Source organism: Melanerpes formicivorus, unplaced genomic scaffold, assembly GCF_026170545.1.
Source record: "Melanerpes formicivorus ecotype bairdi unplaced genomic scaffold, bMelFor1.0.p_v2 SCAF_7, whole genome shotgun sequence".
Lineage (NCBI taxonomy): Eukaryota > Metazoa > Chordata > Aves > Piciformes > Picidae > Melanerpes > Melanerpes formicivorus.
In genome coordinates, this window is record NW_027142359.1 from 22,228,945 (window position 1) to 22,251,798 (window position 22,854).

General features: G+C 42.7%; 1 protein-coding gene across 5 annotated transcripts in view; it reads left to right on the forward strand.

Annotated features, from left to right (window-relative positions):
* RABGAP1L (RAB GTPase activating protein 1 like) overlaps positions 1-22,854 on the forward strand; it is a 310,408-nt gene that overhangs the window by 73,083 nt on the left and 214,471 nt on the right. For all 5 annotated transcript variants that reach the window (XM_068141360.1, XM_068141361.1, XM_068141358.1 and 2 more), the window contains 2 exons: positions 10,442-10,535; positions 16,227-16,377. In XM_068141360.1, the coding sequence (XP_067997461.1) occupies positions 10,442-10,535; positions 16,227-16,377 (245 nt within the window). The remainder of the gene's footprint in view (positions 1-10,441; positions 10,536-16,226; positions 16,378-22,854) is intronic.

The window sequence follows — 22,854 nt, forward strand, 5'->3', positions numbered from 1 at the left end:
GAAGCAGTAATTTTTTCTCCACTCTTTTATTCAGCTTTAAGCATTTGTACATCAAATGCAGCTCTGTCACAGTGGCTTGCTTGCATGTTCACTGCACGAGGGTAGAACCACAGAACCAGGCTGGAAAGGACCTTTTAAGATCATAGAGTCCAACCATTTATTGTTCTTCTTGGTTTGTACTCTCTTTATATGTGCTGCACTTGCTGCCAAATTAATTTGTCTTCATGTAAATTACATAACTTAGATATAATCAGAAGGTTCTTGTGAGCAGAATTCAATGCAAGGCTTCTTTGTTCATATTCATACATCTGTATTTTTCTGCTCTTCCCTCTAAATTAGGAAATATACTGAGGATTGTAATTTCATAAGTGTATAATTTGGAATGCATTTTGAAATCTCTTTTTTTTTCTCTTTATCAAAATAATTTGTAAGGCACTGAAATGGATTTCATAACTTTGTTTCACTCTTGCCTTTCCTGGCAAAGCTATAGTTCATGCTCTGTAATTTCCTGTTCTATTATAAATGGAAACTGGCTTTTTTTGGTGGCCTTTCTCTTTCATCCAGGATGTATAGAATGATTCCATGTCAGGAGCATCTATATCTTTTTGCCCTGATAATACGCTGCCAACTTCAGCTCCCCCTTCATTTTTGTTCTTCTCCTGCAAAAAATCAAACTTCTTATTTTTGAAGTATTCCCATTCTATTCCCACCTTTCCTCATGACCTAATTTCCTTCTTCAGGCTGCTTCAACGACATTATTTTTCAGTTCCACCTACTCTTTCATTTCACTTGTAACAGCTTCTCAATTAACACTCATTAAATTTTTTTTTTTCTTCTTCCCATCAATGCTCCAGTCCCACCTGTTCATTTTTATCTGCTCTATTAATGTCTTTCTACTCGCTTGAGGATGTGCTGTGCTTTTATACTTCAGCTCTCTGAAACAACGGGAGAGTTTTCCGCCGTATCTGCCTGATTTGTTAACTAGCAGTGGTTTTGACATGTTGTAAGTCAGGTGATCTAGTAGATTCCTTTAAGGAGAGCTGAACCTGTTGGACCACGAGAGTGGTGAAGCCCTGGAATGGGTTGTCCAGGGAGATGGTTGAGGCCCCATCCCTGAAGGTGTTTAAGGCTGGATGAGGCTCTGGGCAGCCTGATCTAGTGTGGGGTGTCCCTGCCCATGGCAGGAGGGGAGAAGAGGAGACTCAGGGGTGACCTTATTGCTGTCTACAACTACCTGAAGGGGGGGTTGTAGACAGGCAGAGGTTGGTCTCTTCTCCCAGGCAGCCAGCACCAGAACAAGAGGACACAGTCTCAGGCTGCGCCAGGGGAGGTTCAGGTTCGAGGTCAGGAGGAAGTTTTACACAGAGAGAGTGATTGCCTATTGGAATGGGCTGCTTGGGGAGGTGGTGGAGTCGCCATCGCTGGAGGTGTTCAGGAGGAGACTTGATGGGGTGCTTGGTTGCATGGTTTAGTTGGTTGGGTGGTGTTGGATGCTGGGTTGGATGCGATGATCTTGAAGGTCTCTTCTAACCTGGTCTATTCTATTCTGTTCTGTTCTATTCTATTCTATCCTTGTGGTCCCTTCCAACCCTGACTGATACTATGATACGATGAAGAGCAGCTGTCTAGCTATAGAGATGGTGTTAAATGTGGATGAAGGGAGTATTGTTCAAAGGAATGTTTTTAAAGTAAGATGCAGGGGAAAAGCCCACTCAAAAAAGCCCACCCCAAAATAAAGTAACCTTCTTGCACTGTCAAAGAGGAAGATGCAAGCATATTTAATACCTTAGTTTTCAGTTGACATGAAGACGAGTTATTAACTGGAATCTTACTTCCTCAAACCAGAAATGGAAATTAAGCAATAAACATAACAAATTACTTTTGTTATAAAGACTCTGTTAAGCATGTTAAGTACCTGATCAGAGGAACATCTGTGCTATTGGCTTCTTTTGAGTTGGTGTCTCAAGGTATTTTGTTAGTCTCTGCACAGCTTGTCTGTGCTGCTGGGGATACCTTTGAGGTGCTCCATGTTCTGTATTTGTGTGTGGGGTCAAAGGCCTTGTGCTATCAGGATAAATGAGTGGAAAGAAGAGGCAAAGATTTTGTGTCCCTGTGTTCATATTTGTTTGGGTCTTTTATTTCTTTTTTTCTGTGGGGCATTGGTTTATAATAAAGAGTTTCTCTATGTGTAGTTCTTCTGTTCTGAACACTTGATGCCTCAGTATCTTGTTTGAGTACTTCTCATCAAGGAAAAATACAGACCTGGTAATGGGAAAAATCAGATGTGATTGGAAGTCTGGACAATGTGTTCTCTGAGGAGAGCAGCAAAGAATTGTAAAGAAGAAAGAATAAAGACAAATATAGGGCAATTAAATTGATGAAGGCTTGGGAGATCACATCTTAAAGAGGAGAGGCTGAGGGAGCAGGGATTATTTAGCCTGAATAAGAGGAGGCTGAGGGGAGACCTCATTACCCTCTACAACTCCCTGAAAAAATGTTGGAGTGAGGTTGGTGATGGCCTCTTCTCCTAAGTAACAGAGGATGGGAGAAGAAATGGCCTTCTGTTGCACCAGCAGAGATTTAGGTTGGATATGAGGAAGAATTTCCTTCATGCAAGACTTACCAGGCATTGGACCAGGCTGCCCAGGAAGGTGGTGGAGTCCACATCCCTGGAGGTGTTAAGAAAACGACATGGTTTAGTGGTCATGGAGGTGTTGGGTAGAAGGTTGGACTTGATGATCTTAGAGGTCTTTTCCACCCTTAATAATTCTATAATGTTTTTGGAAGTGAGATGTGCTAAAATTGTATTCCATGTTGACTCTGTTTAGGAGAAAAAAGTAATTGACATAAATTGCAGGTAGAAAGAATTTGGCTTGAACTGAGAGATGTAGTCCATAGAGTAAAAGTAATGGAGTCCTCAGAATGAGCTGCCTAGGGAGGTAATTGGAGGTTTATGGGTTAGATCAGACAAGTATCTGCAGGGGACTGTATGATCAAGACCTGTGTTGTCTTTGGTTGAGTTAAAAAGTAAGGCCTGGAATAACCTGGTGGAACTGTCTTGTAAGGTTCCTCTTAATCACTCTGTTGCTTTCTTGGGAGATAGTCAAAGCTTGTCATGGCTTTACAGTGTTCCGACTATGTATAGCCATTTTGCTGCATAGGGTGCTTTTCTGTGGCACTTTGTCAATTACAAATACTTCATTAAACCAAAGTAAAAACCCAAACATATATAACATACATAACCTTACTGCCATTTCATATCAAAGGCCATTGTTGTCATTCTGAAAGCTGTATTTGTTTCCCATTAAAACCATTTTTTCAAGCTCTTTCAGATCAGACTAAATCCAAAGAGGTGCCTCTGCTATGTAGAAGTTGAGCCACATTGGGAAGTGTCTCCTGTATCATTAGTTGGCAAGAGTAATGAGCCATAGTTTATTTTGCTGAAGTGCTAAGAGGTCATTCTTACCAACAATCATACCTCTGCAAGTTGGAGTCTGTGTATAAAAGGGGGAGGGGGAAGTAATAATGCAGCCCAGTCCACAGAGTATTGCTACATGGCAAATGTTAGTGCTGGGTCACTTAAAATACAATTCCTTGTGCCCTATTCTGAACAGTCTGCTCACATAGTAAATAATTTATCTAAGGAGTGTTTCTAGATGGAGTAGGCACAGAATTAGATCTCTCCAGTAGGCTGCCAATCTTCTCTTCAGTTAGATTCAGTTTGTTCTTGAATGTCCCTAGGGATTTCTGAAAGAGCCCATTTCTGTGTTTGTCTGTAGGTATGCTAACAAAACAGACAGTGTGCAAAACTTGTCAGCCAGAGATCCTTCCCCAACCCACATGGTAGCTCTACAGATTTCCATCTTTATCTCATGAAAATGGCTAATGTCCAGAAGAAGAAAAGCAAATGCCATTGGGCCAGAAGGAGAATCTGAATAGGCCTCACCTCAGTCCATGAGACTGGTTATGGAGCAAATACTCCCAAAAAACTGTGACCAACCTCCTTGCTTTCTGTGATAAGGTGTCCAGTGCTGTGAATAAGGAATGAGTGGTGGATGCTGTGTGCTTTGATTTTTAGCAGGGACTCCATCACTGTATCTCACATTGTCCTTATTTAATCAATGAGATAGGGACTGGATAAGTGAAAAATAATGTGGTTGGAAGGTTGGCTGGTCTGCTGGGATGAAAGAATCGATCAATGGTGCGGAGTCCAGCTGGCAGCCAGCAAGTGGTGGTATCTTTCAGGGATCAGTGTTGGGATCAATGCTGTTAAATGTCTTTATTAATCATCTGTGTGATGGGACAGAATGCACCATCAGCGGGTTTGTGGACAAAAACTTAAGGGATGGTCTATAATACTTGAGGGCAGTACTCCTACTTAGAGAGACTTGGACAGGCTGGAGAATTGCACAGGCAGGAACCTCATGAAACTCAAGTGCAAGTGCAAAGCCCTGCACCTGTGGTAGAACAACCCCACAGGAGAACACAGGCAGGATGCGAACCAAGAAGAAAGCTGCTTTTGCAGAAGAAATCCAGCAGGCAAAAAAGCTGAAAATGAGCCAGCATTGTACCCTCAGAGCAGCACAGGCCAAGCACACCCTGGGCTGTATTAGCAGGAATCAAGCCAGCAGGTCCTCTATTCAGCACATGCAAGAGGGGTGTGGTGTCTACTAGTACATCAGAGGACTTGGAACCAGGTACTTCTGAGAGGTGCACAACTTGGAGGCTGAAAGGCAAGACATCAGACACAAGTTGGACACCTGGGAAATTCTGTTTAGGCAACAGGATGGTTTTGGTGTGTTGGTTTGTTATTAAACCATGAACATGGTCAAATAGTGCAACAGATTGTCAGAGAGATTCTGCAATCTCCTTTCTTGAAAGTGTTCAAAAACTATCCTCTCACTCAGGTCTCAGTGACCTGATCTAACTAGAGCTACTTGGAGTAGGAGATTGGACTAGGTGATCTCCAGAGGGCTCTTCCATCCTGTAACATTTTATGCTGGTGCTGTGCAGAGCAATAATTACTCTGAAAGTGCAATCCATCAAAGGTTGCTTTAAATGGAGACTCTGAATTTAGGGAACTGGTTCATGAGGCATGCACAAAGTGAGGCTTTTGTGACTTTTGTGAAACACATTGCAATTCAGAATAAGCAAACAAAAACCTGAGGGGTTTATTGTTAGCTCTAAGTGCTCCTAAAGGCTGTTTGTGTATACACACATTTACAACACAGCCCCTCGTGCTTGCTCGCTTGAGATGTTCTCCATCCGCCTCTCATTCTGTCCAGTTGAAAGGCTCAGAGAAGTTAGGGCAGAGAAAGGAGGGAGGGTGAAGTAGGCAGTACATTTAGAGGAGGGCAACTGTGGCATTCCCAGCAGGGTAAGGGTGGATAAAGTCAGGCTGTGGCTAATGAATTCCATAGAATGGTTTGGGTTGGAAGGGACCTTAAAGATCCTCTAGTTCTAACCCCCTGCCATGGGTAGGGACACCTTCCACTAGACCTGGTTCCTGAAGGCCACATCCAACCTGGCCTTGAACACTATAGAAACTGGAAGAAAATGTATAAAAGTACATCCTAGAAGAGAATATCTACACTTAAGTAACCCTCTCATAGCCTCTTTTATTTATTGTTATTTCTTTTCCTTCATTTATACCTAAGTCCTTATACAGGTTGGGCTATGTAAATTGTCTTCAGAGTGGAAACAAGGTGGAGGTTTTTAAAGCTGTTTATTCTCTCTCCTTTGCCCTGTTCTATTTTGAAGTTTGACGTTAGCATCTTTTGAAAGGGAGCATATGGCATTTCTAATTAAGGCCCATGATTTTCTGACATATAACTGAATAATACATTCCAAATACTGTTAAGCCTTCCAGATGAAAGAACTTTCCAGGCTGAAGCACTGAAGCTTTGTGAGCTATTTTGCCAGAGTGTGTGTGCTGTGTAACACTGATCTCCTTAAGAACCTCAAGGAATTTTGCATACAATCCCAGTGCAGGGAGAAAAGGAGGGGGTTGTGTCTTTTGTCTGATCTTGGCAGGTTTGGGTCAGATAACAGCTTGTGTGCTTTGTTCCTGAAAGTATTCAGTGTAGCTTCGTTTCTAAATGTTTTCATCTGGCTGGGGATTTAATTCATCTCTATCAGATTTTGTTTCAGACCACAGGATTGGTTTGTGTCTCTTCACCAGTGGCTCTTGCAGAAATGCACTGTAGCTCTTCAGTCTCTCCAAAGCAGTTCAAATCTCTCCTTTTAGAATTTGCTGCCATTGTGTCTTCCTTTACCTTCAGTGTGTGAAACCTTCCTGAACTGATGATTTAGGATAGGTTTCTGGTGTGAGCCAGTTTTCTTGAGATCCTTAATATGTACCAGTATCATGAGAAGGAGTTTGGGGTGTTGGTTGGTGACAAACTCACCATGACCCATCAGTGGTCACTTACAGCCTGGAAGGCAACTATATACTGGGCTGCGTCAAAAAGAATTGTGACCAACATGATGAGGGAGGGGATTCTGCCCTTCTTCTCTGCTGAGACACCCCCCTCCCCGGAATACTGTGTCCAGACATGGAACTGTTGGAGCAGGTCCCAGAGAAGGCCAAAAAGATGATCAGAGGGCTGGTGGGGAGATTCTGCTGAAGTAGCGGCTGTTCGGCCTAGAGAAGAGAAGGCTCCAGGGAGACCTTACAAGGGCTTTAAAGTACCTGTGAAAGGGGCCTACAAGAAAGCCAGAAAGGGACTTTGCACAAAGGCCTGTAGTGATCACAGTATCACTTAGGTTGGAAAGGACCTCGAGGATCATCGAGTCCAACCTATCAACACAGACCCGATGGCTAGACCATGGCACCAAGTGCCACGTCCAATCTCCCCTTGAACGCCTCCAGGGACGATGACTCCACCACCTCCCTGGGCAACCCGTTCCAATGCCGAATGACTCGCTCAGTGAAGAACTTCCTCCTCACCTCGAGTCTGAACCTCCCCTGGCGCAGCTTGAGACTGTGTCCCCTTGTTCTGGTGCTGGTTGCCTGGGAGAAGAGGCCAACCCCTTCCTGGCTACAACCACCTTTCAGGTAGTTGTAGAGGGCAATGAGGTCACCCCTGAGCTTCCTCTTCTCCAGGCTAAACAATCCCAGCTCCCTCAGCCTCTCCTCATAGGGCTTGCGTTCAAGGCCTCTCCCCAGCCTTGTTGCCCTTCTCTGGACATAGATTAGAACAGATTGAAGCTTCAAGGGGGGAGATTTAGACTGGAGATTAGGAATAAATTCTTTCCAGTGAGGGTGGTGAGACCCTGGAACAGGTTGCCCAGGGAGGCCATGGATGCTCCCTCCCTAGAGATGTTTAAGGCCTGGTTGAATGAGGCCTTGATTAGGCAGGCCTGGTGGAAGCTGTGCCCATGGAGGGGGGTGGTTTAGAACTAGATGACTATTAAGGTCACTTCCAAGCCAAACCATGCTATGAATTTCTGAATCATGAACATGTAATATGTGTCTCTGAATGACAAGTGTACTCAGTCTAGAGAAGATGCCCTCAAAATTTCTTTCCCTATTTTCATGGGAAGTAGAATGGCTGCGTTTATAACCAGTCGCTGGCACCCCGTTAGGCAGGTCAGGAGAGGAGAGAATTTAAAGCATGCAATCCATTGAATTGCTTTACTTCAACTTTTTTTCAGTTATTACCAGGACTGGGTGGTGAGGAGTTTTGCCTCCAGTCTATTTTTGGTGGTTTAAAAATCAAAGGGGAATTGAGTTTTCAAATACATTTCTCCCATTGGAACATAATGGTTTCCTTTTGTAACTGGGAAGCTTTTATAGTGATGCTAATTTGTGGTTAAAATTATAACTTAGAGTGGTTTAGATCTTTACATTTCCATCTTTAGACCTAGTGAATATATGCAAAAGATTGGAAACCTTAAAATCAAGGTTCCTGTAGATTCATGAGGAATGTGGGTGTGGGTTTTGGTTTGGTGGTTTGGTTTTTTTTTAATCTAAGGGGAAGTATTTAAATGCAGGTTGGTCTTGTATTTGGGGTCCTGTAAGCTTGTACAAATTGAATCACAGAATCATTTTAGTTGGAAAAGACCTTTAGGATTATCAGGTCCAATCATTAACTCAGCAGTGCCAGGTCACCACTAAACCATGCCCCTCAGCACCACATCTACACAGCTTTAAAATCCCTTCAGGGATGAGGACTCCACCACTGTCCTGGACAGCCTGTTCCAGGCTAGAGGGTTTCATTAAGCCAACGTTCAATTTGAAATGCAAAGAGATTTCTGGTATGTACTCTCTTCTCTTAGGGCAGCATTTTTGCTGTTAATTGTCCTTGAAATGCAGTAGATGCTGTCTTTGTCCTCACTGTTCATTGTCAAATTCAAGCACTGGTGATATTTTTATTAATGACTTGTATTTGACAGTTGCTGAGACTGTACATTAGAAATGGGTAATTGAAGTGAGAATGACAAGGGTCAGGATTTAAGAGGATAATTATGCAAGTACTGAAGATCCTCCTCTACCTGAACTACTACTGTTGTCTACATAAAGTTGGAGGTCAAGTGTTTAATACTTTTTTACCTTCATTTTTTGTTTCATTTTTAGCTTCTTGAGACAGCTCAGTTTATAGGAAAGACCAGCCTTGGAGACCTTCTAACATCTAAACTCTTCATAGTTCCAGAGGCCTCTGAGGGATAATGGGGCTGTTGCATTGTCCTCTTTTAGGTTGTGCATAGTAAAAGAGCTGAGAATTGGAGCCTTGTCAGTGTTTAACATTGTGGACATGGTTAGCACTGTGGACATGTTAATTTGTAGCAGTATTTTATTCAGATAAAATTGGAAACATCCACATAGCTGCAAAGCCATGTTCACACTGCTCTACACAGTCTGGGCAGCTCTGTGTGATCACATGCCTAGAGCCATGAGACACTTGGAAACTGGATGGTTACTTGGGTTGGGTGGTTACAGGCTGGGGTCAGAGTGGCTGGAGAGCAGCCAGGCAGAGAGGGACCTGGGGGTACTGGTCGATGGCAGGCTGAACATGAGCCTGCAGTGTGCCCAGGCAGCCAAGAGGGCCAATGGCATCCTGGCCTGCATCAGGAGCAGTGTGGCCAGCAGGAGCAGGGAGGTCATTCTGCCCCTGTACAATGCACTGGTTAGGCCACACCTCGAGTACTGTGTCCAGTTCTGGGCCCCTCAGTTCAGGAAGGATGTTGACTTGCTGGAACGAGTCCAGAGAAGAGCAACAAAGTTGGTGAGGGGTTTGGAAAACAAGCCCTATGAGGAAAGACTGAGGGAACTGGGGTTGCTTAGCCTGGAGAAGAGGAGACTCAGGGGTGACCTTATCACTCTCTACAACTACCTGAAGGGAGGTTGTAGACAGGCAGATGTTGGTCTCTTCTCCCAGGGAGCCAGTACCAGAACAAGAGGACACAGTCTCAGGCTGCGCCAGGGGAGGTTCAGGTTGGATATTAGGAAGAAGTTCTATACAGAAAGAGTGATTGCCCATTGGAATGGGCTGCCCAGGGGGGTGGTGGAGTCACCATCACTGGAGGTGTTCAGGAGGAGACTGGATGGGGTGCTTGGTGCCATGGTTTAGCTGTTTGGGTGGGTTGGATTGGTTGATGGGTTGGACACGATGATCTTGAAGGTCTCTTCCAACCTGGTTTGGTTTATTCTAAATAAAGGTTTATTCTAAATAAAGGTTTATTCTAAATAAAGGTTATTTGAGCACACTGTGCAAGGCTCACATTATCCCTTCTGGTTTTGTTATTAGTCATTTAATGACATATATCTCTCCATAACCATTTCAATAGTTCTGAGGTTTCCTTTCCATTTGGGACATTTTTTTTTCTTTCTGTTCCATGCAACATGACCTTTAATGTCACAGTGTTGTTTTTACATCTCACCTGTGAACTTGTTTCAGTTAAAAAAAGCGACTGTGGCTCTGAGGCTTCTTGAGCTAAGTTGCACATGAGAGCAGAGTGGCAACGAAGGGATGTGGTGTGATGAAGCAGCATTATCTACTGTGCTTCGAAAGAGAATTCCCTTTATGTGAAGGCTGGAGTGGATGTGACTTGTAGATAATAATGCATTGTGAGATTTCATTACAGAGAGACTTGACAGCCTTGAAGCTTTTCTCACAGTAGAGCTCTTCTAGTTCCCAGCCCCTTTTCCTGTGGCAGCACTGGGAATTATTCCCTAGCCTTGTACCTTTGACCTTGGTGGTAACTTTATTAATACACTTGTTTTGTCAAGTCTGCTAAACATTCTTTATGGTTCCACTAATATTTCCTATGTTTTTGTGGTGTTAAAACTGATACATGAGAAGATTTTGTCTGAGACCTATATGTATGAACCTTCAGTATCTGTTCTCCTTAGTAAATCTCTGCATGCTTTTGTTTCTTTTTTTTTTTTTTTCCTGTCTTTTTTTTTCTTTCTTTTTTCTTTTTTTCTTTCTCTTTGCAGAGAGTGATAATGAGCTCTCCAGTGGCACTGGTGATGTGTCAAAGGATTGTCCTGAGAAGATTTTGTATTCCTGGGGAGAATTACTGGGCAGATGGTAATACTTCATTTCTTAAATTTAAGTACTAACCTTTCCTTTGTTTATGAGACTGTATGCTCTTGAGCAGCAGGTTTGCATTCTTCAGCTTGCACAGTTTAAAAACTGAAATACAGAACCCACTGAGGTGTGTTTTTTAAACCTTGTTTAAGAGGGCCTAGTAAATGCACCTATTTTAGCCTGTGGTTGTATGACAGTTCTCTCCCCAAAGTCTTGTTGCATTCAATGTTTGGGAAAAGGCTCTGTGGACACCTTATAGCAGCCTGAAAGGGCCTACAAGAAAGCTGGAAAGGGACTTCTCACAAGGGCTTGTAGTGATAGGATGAGGGGGAATCGATTGAAGCTTGAGGAGGGGAGATACAGACTGAATATTAGCAATAAATCCTCTGAAGTGAGGGTGGGTAGACACTGGAACAGGTTATCCAAGGAGATTGTGGATGCCCTCTCCCTGGAGGTATTCAAGGCCAGGTTGTAGGAGGCCTTGAGCAACCTGGTCTAGTGGGAGGTGTCTGTGTCCATGGCAGGGGGTTTGGAACTAGATGATCTTTAAGGTCCCTTCCAGCTGAAACCTTTCTGTGAACCTGTGAGTATGTCCCTGTATGCTCTTGCTGCACATGTGAGCCTCCAAATGCAGAACTTTCTGGCCACCTGTCTTCTTTTGGGCTGGATGTTAAGTTTTCCCAAAACTCAGTGCCTTTTAGTACTAGGATAGAAAAGACAGAGCAACTCCAATCTGTCCTGAGCCTTTTGTACTAGCTGACTTACAGGGACTGGTTTATTTGTTTAGAAGCACTCTTTTGTTTTTCTTAATTTTTTAAAAATGTTCTGTGTGTAAGCACTTGAAAAGAAATTCTAGAAAGAACTTGATCTGCACTGAAACTGTTTCTGTTGGAGAGTAGAATGAAGAATATTTGTAAGCCTAGAGTATGTTCTCAACAGTGTTATTTCTGTGGTTTAATTAAGTGCTTCAATAGCAGCGTACCCTCTGCCAAGAGAGGAACAAGTCTGTGTATTTGCTACCTTATACTATTAGCAGATGCCAGAACCACTTACTTGGTTTTCCCTTTGTAAGTAATAGCTCTTGCTGCCTGAGACAAAAATAATCAGAGGCCCTTAATCAGGCATTGGCAAAGTTTCCTTTTCTTAACTCCAAAAAGAGAGCTGAAAAACACATTAAGAATTCATCTGGGCAATAGTTCTCTTTACTTGGCAACTTTGTTGCTGTGGAGAAACAGCACCTCTTGCTGCTGACCTCATCTTCATGGTGATCTCATGCAAAGGTTACTGAGCAAGACATCATAAGCTCAGTGGAACCCTTCCCTCCTGCTTCTTTTTAACTATTTTGTCAGCCAAGTTTCTGGCCTTAATGAAACATCTTTTTGAGAAAGCACAGATACTGCATGAAATGATTCTACAAATCTTCTGTCATTTCAGAAAACACTGAGGCAAAGTGTGGAAGGCAGTTGATCCCTAGAGGCAATTGCATTTTCCTCACCTGAAAAGGCTATAAACAGATCTGCTCTTGAGCTCTTTAGGACTTCCCAAAGGCTATTCTAAAAGACATCCTTAGAGAGAGTTTATGAATTGTTAGCAGCTTTATACCTGGCACTCCAAACCACTAAGGAAGGCTATCCCTAGTCCTTTCTGAGCAGGTTTGTTTCACTCTGCATTGCATTTATGTTGAAAGATGCTGCTTTTTAAATTGGTACTTTTAATTTTATGTCAGGTGATTATTTTATGTTAAACTTTTGCCTGTGACAATTATCTGGACTCCTGTGGATAAGCTTGCTGAAGTAAAGAAAAATAACACCCACAGTTCATTATCTCAAGTTTCACAGAATCACCAAGGTTGGAAGAGACCTCAAAGATCATCAAGTCCAATCTGTCACCACAGACCCCATGACTAAACCATGGCACCAAGTGCCACATCCTATCCCCTCTTGAACACCTCCAGGGATGGTGACTCCACCACCTCCCTGGGCAGCCCATTCCAATGACAAATGACTCTCTCAGTGAAGAACTTCCTCCTCACCTCGAGCCTAAACTTCCCCTGGCACAGCTTGAGACTGTGTCCCCTTGTTCTGGTGCTGGTTGCCTGAGAGAAGAGACCAACCTCTGCCTGTCTACAACCACCCTTCAGGTAGTTGTAGAGAGCAATAAGGTCTCCCATGAGCCTCCTCTTCTCCAGGTTTCCTGCAACCAACTATTTCTTCAAGTTAGTCAAGCATACTATTGAGAAAAAACATTTAAGACTTTTGGAGTAAACTACTTTGAAGTCCTAACATAACTTACTTAACTCAGAGAATCATTTAGTAGTTAAAACACCTTAGTTAAAAATGGGAGGAGATATGGAAGATCCCAGCTAGCCAGAAGACTTGCAGTAGCAAACATTTTCTTTAGGACACTCTTAGGCAGTATTCATTTTTAAGACAAATCCAAGTGTATAAAGTACTTGAATTCCTGAACAGCATTTTTTACCTTTAAAGGACAAAACTTGGAAAGAGTAACAGATGAAAAATGGTTACGGTTTGAAAAGTAAAAATAGATTGAAACAAAATCTTCTGGTGTGTTGCAAACCGCAGCATATGCTAGTGGAATATCTGTGCACTGGCTAAACAAAGTAAATAAACAAAAATTAACATTTCCACTTGGATAAGTGGTGTGCTGATTTGTCTCTTGGATGAAGCATTCCTTGCATTTTAATTTGTGTTTGTCATTTCATTTAAATGTCACTGTAGCCAAAAGGACTGACTCAGCAGAAACGGTGCTCCAAGAGTCTCCTTCAGACATGGAAACAGGAATAAGAGAATTTTCCAGGGAGAGACACTAAGCTGTTGGAAAGCATTGCAAGATTTTAAGATTTATTTTACTATTTAGTGCATCCTCAGCATTAAAGTTGTTATTTCAAGCTGAGCTAGTTTAGCTGAGTACTGAAGTATTTCTGATGCAGTTTGTTGTTGGTTTGTTTCCTTTTTTTTTTTTTGAGTAGCAATGATCAATAACAGTCTTTGATCAGAAATAGTTATTTTTCAAGTTGGAGCCTAGTCTGTGCCATCCCTGTTCTCTGTCCTCGCTCTTTGATGTTCTAAAATGATCTCTTTGAAATACAGCACTTTGTAACTAATTAAAGATGTCAGCACCCGTGAATGACCCATTTTTTCCCACGTGCTAAAGGATAAGGCTAGAATAAGCTTTTACTTTATGCTTTTGTTCTGTCACAGTTTGGCCAAGCAGGTGTCAGAAGGTGTGTAGGAATGTGAGGTGCCTGGGCTTCTCACAAGGAAGGGAAAAATGTATATTTGTTCACTATTGTGGAGCAAGGATTATTAATCACAGGATCACAGAATTGTTCCTGTTTGAGACCCCTAAGGTCATCGAGTACAACTTTCAACCTAAGACCACCATGGCCATTAAACCATGTCCTGAAGTGCCCTGTCCACACGTTTCTTGAACACCTCAAGGGATGGTGACTCCACCTCCTCTCTGGGCAGCCTGTTCCAATGCCTGACCACTCTTTCAGCACAGAAATTTTTCCTAATGTCCAACCTCAACCTCTCCTGGCACAAGTTCTGGCCACTTCCTCCTGTTCTGTCATGGCTTGCTAGAGAGAAGATCATCCTTGTACTACAGGAAAAGGAAATTTGTTTAGAGCACCTTTTAAATTTAAAACATTTGTAGTAATCTGTTCACATCTTAATGACCTGTTTGAAAGAGTGAGTGCTCTAAACATTTGCTTTAAGTGGAGGGTCAAATTGCAGGTTGTTTAATTTAATTGCAGCTTGCTAGCTTTTGGCTCAGCTGCCACTCTTTAACAGCTCTTCTACCAGAGGAGCTGAAAATCCTAACAACGGTCAAAGCTGCAACAGGGCGAAGCACTTCCCACATCAGAGGTATAAAGAGTCAATTCCTGCAGCTTTGTTTCTTGCATTGCTCTGAAAATTGCCATGATAAGTCAAAGAAAGGTTTAATCAAGATCAGTAAACAGTTATGTCAGAAAGGACTTTCAAACATCTATGCCTGGGAGCTCTGCCACACTGTGCATGTGCAGTGATTTGACCTTAAATCTATGGACTAATGGTCTGGGTTATTGAAGGCATATCTAGTATTTAACCTGGCTGAATATCCCCTTTTTAGTGTCCTGTATCCCAGCATTTGCAGGATTAATCACACAGTGTTGGAAGATTCACAGAGTGGTTTAAATTGGAAGGGACCTTAAAGATCATCTAGTTCCAATCCTCCTGCTATGGACACAGACACCTCCCACTTGACCAGGTTGCTCACCCAACCTGGCCATGAATGCCTCTAGGGATGGAGCATCCATGACGTCCCTGGCAGTCTATTCCATTGTCTCACCACCCTCACTATAAAGAATTTATTCCTAATCTGCAGTCTAAATGTGCCCTCCTCAAGCTTCAGTCCATTGCCCCTCATCCTATCTCAAGTCCTTGTAAAAAGTCCCTCCCCAGCCTTCTTGTAACCCCCTTCAGGTACTGGAAGACTGCTCTAAGGTCTCCCAAGAGCCTTCTCTTCTCCAGGCTGAACAACCCCAACTCTCTCAGGCTGTCCCCACAGGAGAGATGCTTCCACCCTCTGATCACTTGCATGGTGATCTGCTCCTCTGGATCTGCTCCAGCAGTTCAGTTTCCTTCTTAGCTGAAGAAACCAGAGCTGGACTCAGTACTCCAGGTGAGGGTCTCATGAGAGCAGAAGAGAGGGGGAGAATCCTCTCCCTGTCCTGCTGCTCTCACAGCTTTTGATGCAGCTCAGCACACAGCTGCCTTCTGGACTGCTAGCAACTATTGCTGGCTCATGGTGAGTTTGTCATTAACTGACAGTACCGAGTCCTCCTCCAGACTGCTCTCTGGAGCACTCCTTGCCCATCTTATATTTATGCTTGGGATTGCCCTGACCCAGGTGTAGGACATTATACTTGGCCTTGTTGAACTTCATGAGGTTAGCTTGGGCCCATCTTTCAAGCCTGTCCAACTCCCTCTGCATAAAACACATAAAAAACCACATAAAAAACCCACATAAAACAAGTGATCCTGCAGTTGCCTTTCTGCTTTTCTTGGTGTGTGTACAAGCAGACAGTAAGGCACTGGCTCAGCTAAGAGGCAGATTCATTTGGAGTGGGGGGATTTTACTGAGGTGTGTGCAAGTGTTCCTGCTTTGTGGGCCTTTCTACATATTCTTGGTGTCAAGTGAAAAACTGGAGCTTTAAGCTTCATGTTAATACTCTTAAAATTGTTTATTTGTTTTCCAAATTCTGTTTCTCTGTATATCTTAGGCTGATGTGAACTAAAGCTAAATGTATATGTTGGACAAATATTTAAATGGAATTGTCTGCACAGATGGCATAGTATTCTCTTCCAATTCAGGCTGTCTTCATTAGCCAGCTTAGTTCAGCCTCTGCAGTTGTGTTGGTTTAATTTCCATTAATTCCTCTGTACCTGGAGAATTTGGATATCAGTACATTTTGCCTCTGCTTCTTACTGTAAATCCTTGCAGAATGTTTCCTTACCATCTGACAAATATACATTGGCATAACCAGTGGCAGAAAGCTTACCTTGCCAGTTGCTGATTCTGCCTTTCAGATCAATACTAGAAAGTTGAAAAACTCTTTATAGTTTCTGTCTATTTTTTGCTTCTGTAGCTGAATTGTAATAGGCAAATGATTGTCTTGTTTCTCAGGCACAACAATCTTGTGGTGAGACCAAATGGATTATCTACACTGGTGAAAAGTGGTGTGCCAGAAGCACTGAGGGCAGAGGTTTGGCAGCTGCTGGCAGGATGCCATGACAACCAGGCAATGCTGGATAAATACAGAGTTCTCATCACAATGGTAAGGGAGCTGATTTTTCTTCTTTATTTTTTGTCTGTTTGTTTGGGGTTTGGTTGTTAGTTTGGGTTTTTTTTGTTTTACTTTGTTGTTGTTGGTGGTGGTGCTGTTCGCTTTGTTCTCCATTGGTTGAAATGAACTCTGCTGAGCAGCAGTTTTATTCAGTGGTGAGGTAGTAAAGGAGTGAAACAATTTGACGTGTTCTAAGCAGCTGAAATGGTGATTGGGCAATGTTACCTCCTGCCAGGGATACCTGCTGGATGGCATTAACAATAGAAATTGCTGACCTATATCTGCAGTAATGTTTGACATTTAGCTTTCTGTTCCCTTGCTGTGATGATAAGAAGCACACCAGCTTGTTGTTCAGGTGTTGGATTGTTTGGGGATTTTTTGTTATTTAAATAAACTGAACTTAATTGTTTTATTTCTTCAACAATTTCTCATTCAGGTTGCTTTTATAAACTCAAATTCATATTTCCCCCCACTCCCCCCCAGCAGTTTGTTCTCTCTATGCCTTAATTTTCTCTTCTTTTAAAAACCCTCCAGACCAGCCAACCAACCACAACTTCACAAAGTTGGATGCTTCTTGTTTTGTTGATGTTAAAAAAGAAAGTCCATTTTTACCCAGCAGAAAAGCAGCCTTCTTGCTGTATGGGTGTTTTGAGAGGAGAATCCTTTTGGGAATCTCTTCCCATACTGCATCATCAGTGCATTCAGGAAACAGTGTAAGAAGTTTGCATAGATGTTCCAGATGTAGCTATGATTGACAGTGGAGAACCACTGTGCTCTAGTAGTGAAAACTCTGCGGTGTCAGGAGGTCAGCTCAGCGCTGGGGGGTTCTAAAGCTGTTGTCACTGCAGGGTAGAGGAGAAGCAGCTGTCTGAAAAAATGGTCATGATGGAAGGAACAGATGAAGAGAATCCTGTTTGTGGCTCAGAGAAAGTGTTGGATTTGTTCTCTAGGGAATGAATCATCTGTCCATGCAGAAGTTCTGGGGTAGTGTTGCTGGTACAAGTTTCCTTTCATAGTTCTGTCACATCTCTTTGGTACTTGTCCTCTTAATGTGACCTACCCACTATGCTTGTAAAGTTTAACAGCGTTCCTCGAGTGAGAGCTGTCCTCATGCCTTCTTTTTCCTTTACCACTGTGGAAGGATGTTTTGGTAGTGTACATTTTTGTTTCCTTTCTGACGTTGTAGCCGGGTTATATTTTCTTTAGAAACCATTCACAGGACATCTGTCAACTGTATGTTGCATCAAAACCGCCTCCGTTATTTTGCTCTTGCTTTCCAAAAGTGAGGAAGATGTTTGTTTCACAGCGGAGGAGGGAGTGGAGAACTTGTAAAATGCAAGCAAGCTCAGCTTGACGTTGGGGCCTCATGCCTTAAAAATACCTCGCTGCACTTGGTCGTTACAGGGTAGAAACGTTTCGGTGACGTGTATCCTGGAAGAGGCTATGTCGTACAGGGTTCAATATGAAATACTCTTGTTACAGAGCAGAAAAGGAAATCCTTTTCTGAACTGAAGCATTTATGCCAACTCAGGGTTTGGTGGGTTTTTTGGGAAGTCAATCACTTTTGTTCAAAGACCTCAAAATGTCTTCTTTAGTCTGAACATAACTACTGGTGATCACATCATCTGGCACACCCTGCATGGAAGGATTCATGGAAAGAAACAAAAAGGAGAGAGTCTGTTCCAAAGGTCTTCAGGAGGAGACTTGATGGGGTGCTTGGTGCCATGGTGGGTTGGATTGGTTGATGGGTTGGACGTGATGATCTTGAAGGTCTCGTCTGGTCCATTCCATTCCATTCCATTCCATTCCATTCCATTCCATTCCATTCCATTCCATTCCATTCCATTCCATTCCATTCCATTCCATTCCATTCCATTCCATTCCATTCCATTCCATTCCATTCCATTCCATTCCATTCCATTCCATTCCATTCCATTCCATTCCATTCCATTCCATTCCATTCCATTCCATTCCATTCCATTCCATTCCATTCCATTCCATTCCATTCCATTCCATTCCATTCCATTCCATTCCATTCCATTCCATTCCATTCCATTCCATTCCATTCCATTCCATTCCATTCCATTCCATTCCATTCCATTCCATTCCATTCCATTCCATTCCATTCCATTCCATTCCATTCCATTCCATTCCATTCCATTCCATTCCATTCCATTCCATTCCATTCCATTCCATTCCATTCCATTCCATTCCATTCCATTCCCCATCATTAGGAATGCTTAATACTAAGCACTCCAGAAAAACTTGTCAGCTGTTGGGTTTTTTTTAATCTGGTATTTACATTTGCGAACAAAACTCCTTTCAGTTTCATTGTAATGTGGAATGTGAATTCAGCTGTTTTAGAGGGACACACACACACACACTATTCTCTGACTCCTACTAAAAGCTTTTTTGTAGCATTGTCTGTCAATAATAGCAGGCATGTTAAGGATCAGAATCATTTAGGTATTGATGATTGTTCACTTCCTTCTCCTCTATGAAAAATCACATCTTATTTCTTTGTTTTCTGCAGTTTGTATGCTACTGTCCCAATATACCAACAACTTGGACTTTACTTCTTCTGGAATTATTTATTCTCCCCATCAAAAAGAATCCTGGAATCATGCCAATTGGGAAAAACCTTCAAAATCATTGATTCCAATCACTAGATAGCTGTTGTCTCGATTCTTTCAGTTTATACACATTCCTTTACTTTGGCCATTCTGCTTAATGTTTCTGTCATTTGGGCCCTCTTCTGGAAGCTGGATATTGTTGTGGATGTCTTGTACAACTTCAGTGTGTGCATTCCTGAGCAGATTTCTATAAGATATTCTTAAGTGGTTAGATGATGGAGAATGAAGAGTGCTGAGATACAGAAAGCAGGTGGTAGAAACGTCTTGCAGCTTGGCCCACCATCTATGTACCTCTTCATACAACTCCCTCTGATGCAGTGCTCTACCTTAAACACCTCTGTTTTATTGCCTTTCATAACACTCTGCCCATGCTGCTTGATCTCTGAGCTCATTGTAACAGCTCCCATGCTCCTCACACCCCAGCCCTTTCCCCTGCTGGTCATCCAACCTTACCTGCACTATTTGGCTGAACTGCCAGATGCAGTACCTCAGAAAGAGGGTACCTGGGAAAATCTCTGCATCTGGGATTTTAAAGACAATTTATATTGGTGCAGTTGGGGCTTTTTTTTTTCTTTTCTTTCTGTCTAGTAATCAAAATAATGCAGCTGAACTATGTAATGTTATACCAGAATTCTGTAGAGTACTGTAGTAGTTGATAGTGTCAGCCAGTACTTGTCAGTAAGGTAAGGAATGCTGGCCAGTTTTCTTGAGTGAGGTTTGGGTTTGAAGGCATCTTAGAATTGCAGAATTGTTTTGGTTGGAAAAGACCGCCCAAGATCACCAAGTCCAGCTGTCAGCCTAAAACCAACCCTGGCCATTAAACCATGTCCTGAAGTGCCATGTCTACACATTTCTTGAACACTTCCAGGGATGGTGACTCCACTGCCTCCCTGGGCAGCCTGTTCCAATGCCTGACCACCTTTCAGCAAAGAAATTTTTCCTTATGTCAAACCTAAACCTCCCCTGGCGCAATTTCAGGCCAGTTCTTCTCTTTCAGTAACCTGATACTAGGGAGAAGAGACTAAGCACCTACCTCACTCCAACCACAGGGAGTTGTGAAGAGCAATAAAGTCTCCCAGTCCCAGTTCCCTCAGCCATTCCTCACAGGATCTGTTCTCCAGACCTTCACCAGTTTTGTTGCCCTTCTCTGGACACATCTTTACCATCTTGGATTTCTTTGGTTTCGAGAGCTAAAGGAATTCTTTCCCAAAGAAAGTTTCAGAAGGCTAATTTGAGGAGCAGATCCTGAAAACTGTCATTTTACCATCATGGCTGGAATTAATAGTGTTGAACATGTGAGACCTAATTTATGACTGGGGAACAGAGAGGAATATGTTAAAAAGTGGAATTTTGCTCAGTGTTGCCGGTTACCTCCTGGTGAAACTCTTGCTTGGTAGTAGAGGAGAACTGTATTGCTGTGAGGCCAAAAACATGTTCCTTGTGCTGAACTGAGTGGTAGCAGACTCTCAACACTTAAATTTTCTTTAGAGACTATGATATAGACACATTTGTTGTTCTGTGCCAGTTGCATGCAGATTGTGCATAAGTAGTGTGTTAGACTGGCCAACTCTTATTCACATCACTTAACAACTCTGCTATGCATGTTACTGTCTCCATATCCATCTGTATGCAGAGCTGTGAAATCTGCTGCAGTATTTTTCAGCTAGAGGAGTGTTTTCTTCAGTGTGTTCTGCAGGAGAGAGTAATTTGGGGCTTGATTTAGTGTTTCAGTTCAGCAGAGAAAGCAAAATAAAATCTCTGTCTTATTTAGAAAAATCAATGCCATAGTTATTTTCTCCAGAAGGCATGTCCTCTAGGCCTTCACACTGGAGGTCAGCAGCCTGTCAGGAGTGATCTAGTGAGCTGTGTTTCCTTCCCCAGATCAGAGCATTCGCACGCTGAGACATCTCCCACTTCTAGGTGAGTTTGGAGTTCCAGGAGGAAAAGGAGACAGAAACATCTCTGCTCTCCCAAATCCTTTCTTACTGAAAAGCACTATCTTGCTGTATCTTGTGTCTCCTGCTGCCTTCCAGCTTGGTGATTATTATGAGCACTTTTGACTGGAGCACAATAGTAGATCTTGCATACAGTTTGAGAGAGTAGGAGTTGTGATTTGGCAGCTGCTTGGTTTCTGACATATATGTAAATCTCTACTGCATAGCAATCAAAATCTGCCTTAGTTACCCTTCTGCCATATGTGCCATGAGGTTTTGACCCCCTTGCATGGGGCACAGAAAAGGAAGGAGAAAATAAAACATACATGCTCAGAGATCAATGTGCATTTATGAATATTGATTGATTTTAAAGAAATGGCAGAGGCATATCCTAGTGAGGAAAATCTGCTTTTATAGTCACAGAATCACAGAATGGTAGGGGCTGGAAGGGACCTCTGGAGACAATCGAGTCCAACCACTCTGCCAAGGCAGGGTCATCTAGAGGAGGTCACACAGGAACACATCCAGGTGGGCTTTGAATGTCTCCAGAGATAGAGACTCCACCACCTCTCTGGGCAGTCCTGTTCCAGTGCTCCATTACCCTTAAGTTCTCCCTCATGTTTAGGTTATGTTCAAGTTTATGCCCATTACCCTTTGTCCCGTCGCTGGGCACCACTGAGCCAGGACTGGTGCCATCACGCTGACACCTACCCTCTAAGTATTTATAATAATTTGTGAGATCTCCCATCAGCCTTCTATTTTCCAGACTAAAAAGACCCAATTCTCTTGGCCTTTCCTCATAAGAGAGATGTTCCAGCCCCCCCATCATCTTTGTTGCTCTTTTCCGTACCCTCTCCAGCAAGTCCCTGTCCTGGAACTGGAGAGCCCAGACTGGACACAGTATGGCAGATGTGGCCTCACTAGGGCAGAGTAGAGTGGCCACACTCTTTATCATAATTCTTGTTCATAATGCTGAGGAAAGAGTAATCCCAGTACTTGTGTGCAGAGCTTTGGTGAAAGCCTGTCAGGTGCCTTTGCTAGAAGTACAAGTCAAGTCAATGTAAGTAGAAGGCATGTACCAAGCTCAAGTCTCTTCACTGACAGGGTTTTTTTTTCTCCTCCCTACTTGATGTTATTTCATGTTCAGCTTCACTAGTTCCTCTTGAGACTCAGATGAGTTTTTCCAGGACATGTATTTTGAGCTCTGATAAACCAACCAGTGGCAAGCAACAGTTTACCCCATTTACAGCTGAGGTGACTGGCAATTGTCTTTAGCAATAGCTATGCTCCACCTTGTCCCACTCTGCCCCTTTCAGAGTAGGTATCAGGTACTGTCAGTGTGTAAATCATGAGCAATCTGCTGTCACTTGATGCCAGTAATAAAGCAATTTGGTGTAGAACACTTCTTGTGTCTGAGTTGGGACAGAATTTTTACTTGGTACATTTTATGCTGCCTATTACTAACATTTTGCTTTTCTGTTCTAGATTATTTCATTCTTGGATGTGCTCTCACTGCTGAATTTGTAGGGTGAGAATTCTTTCCATCCATCTCAGCATTAGGGGTTGGGGGCCTGTTTTCTAGAGCTGTAACTGAGCACTCTTGAAATTACCTACACTCAAGTCCTTCTTCCTCCCTGTAGAAAATGAGCCCTGTCAGGGTTGTGTGTATTTGTGTAAGTAAAGTAAGAAAAGAATAAAGAAGGCAGCCATTCACATTCTGTATAAAGAATGTATACATTCTTTATAGAAGACTTTCAGTTTGCAATCTGATTTCCAACAAGAAGTGAGCTGCACTTAAATTCATCTTAACAGCATTCCACAGACTGCTTTTAAATGCCACTGCTGCTCTGGCTTGAGGAAACAACTTGTTTGAAATTTGTTGTTATTAAAAATGAAGCTCC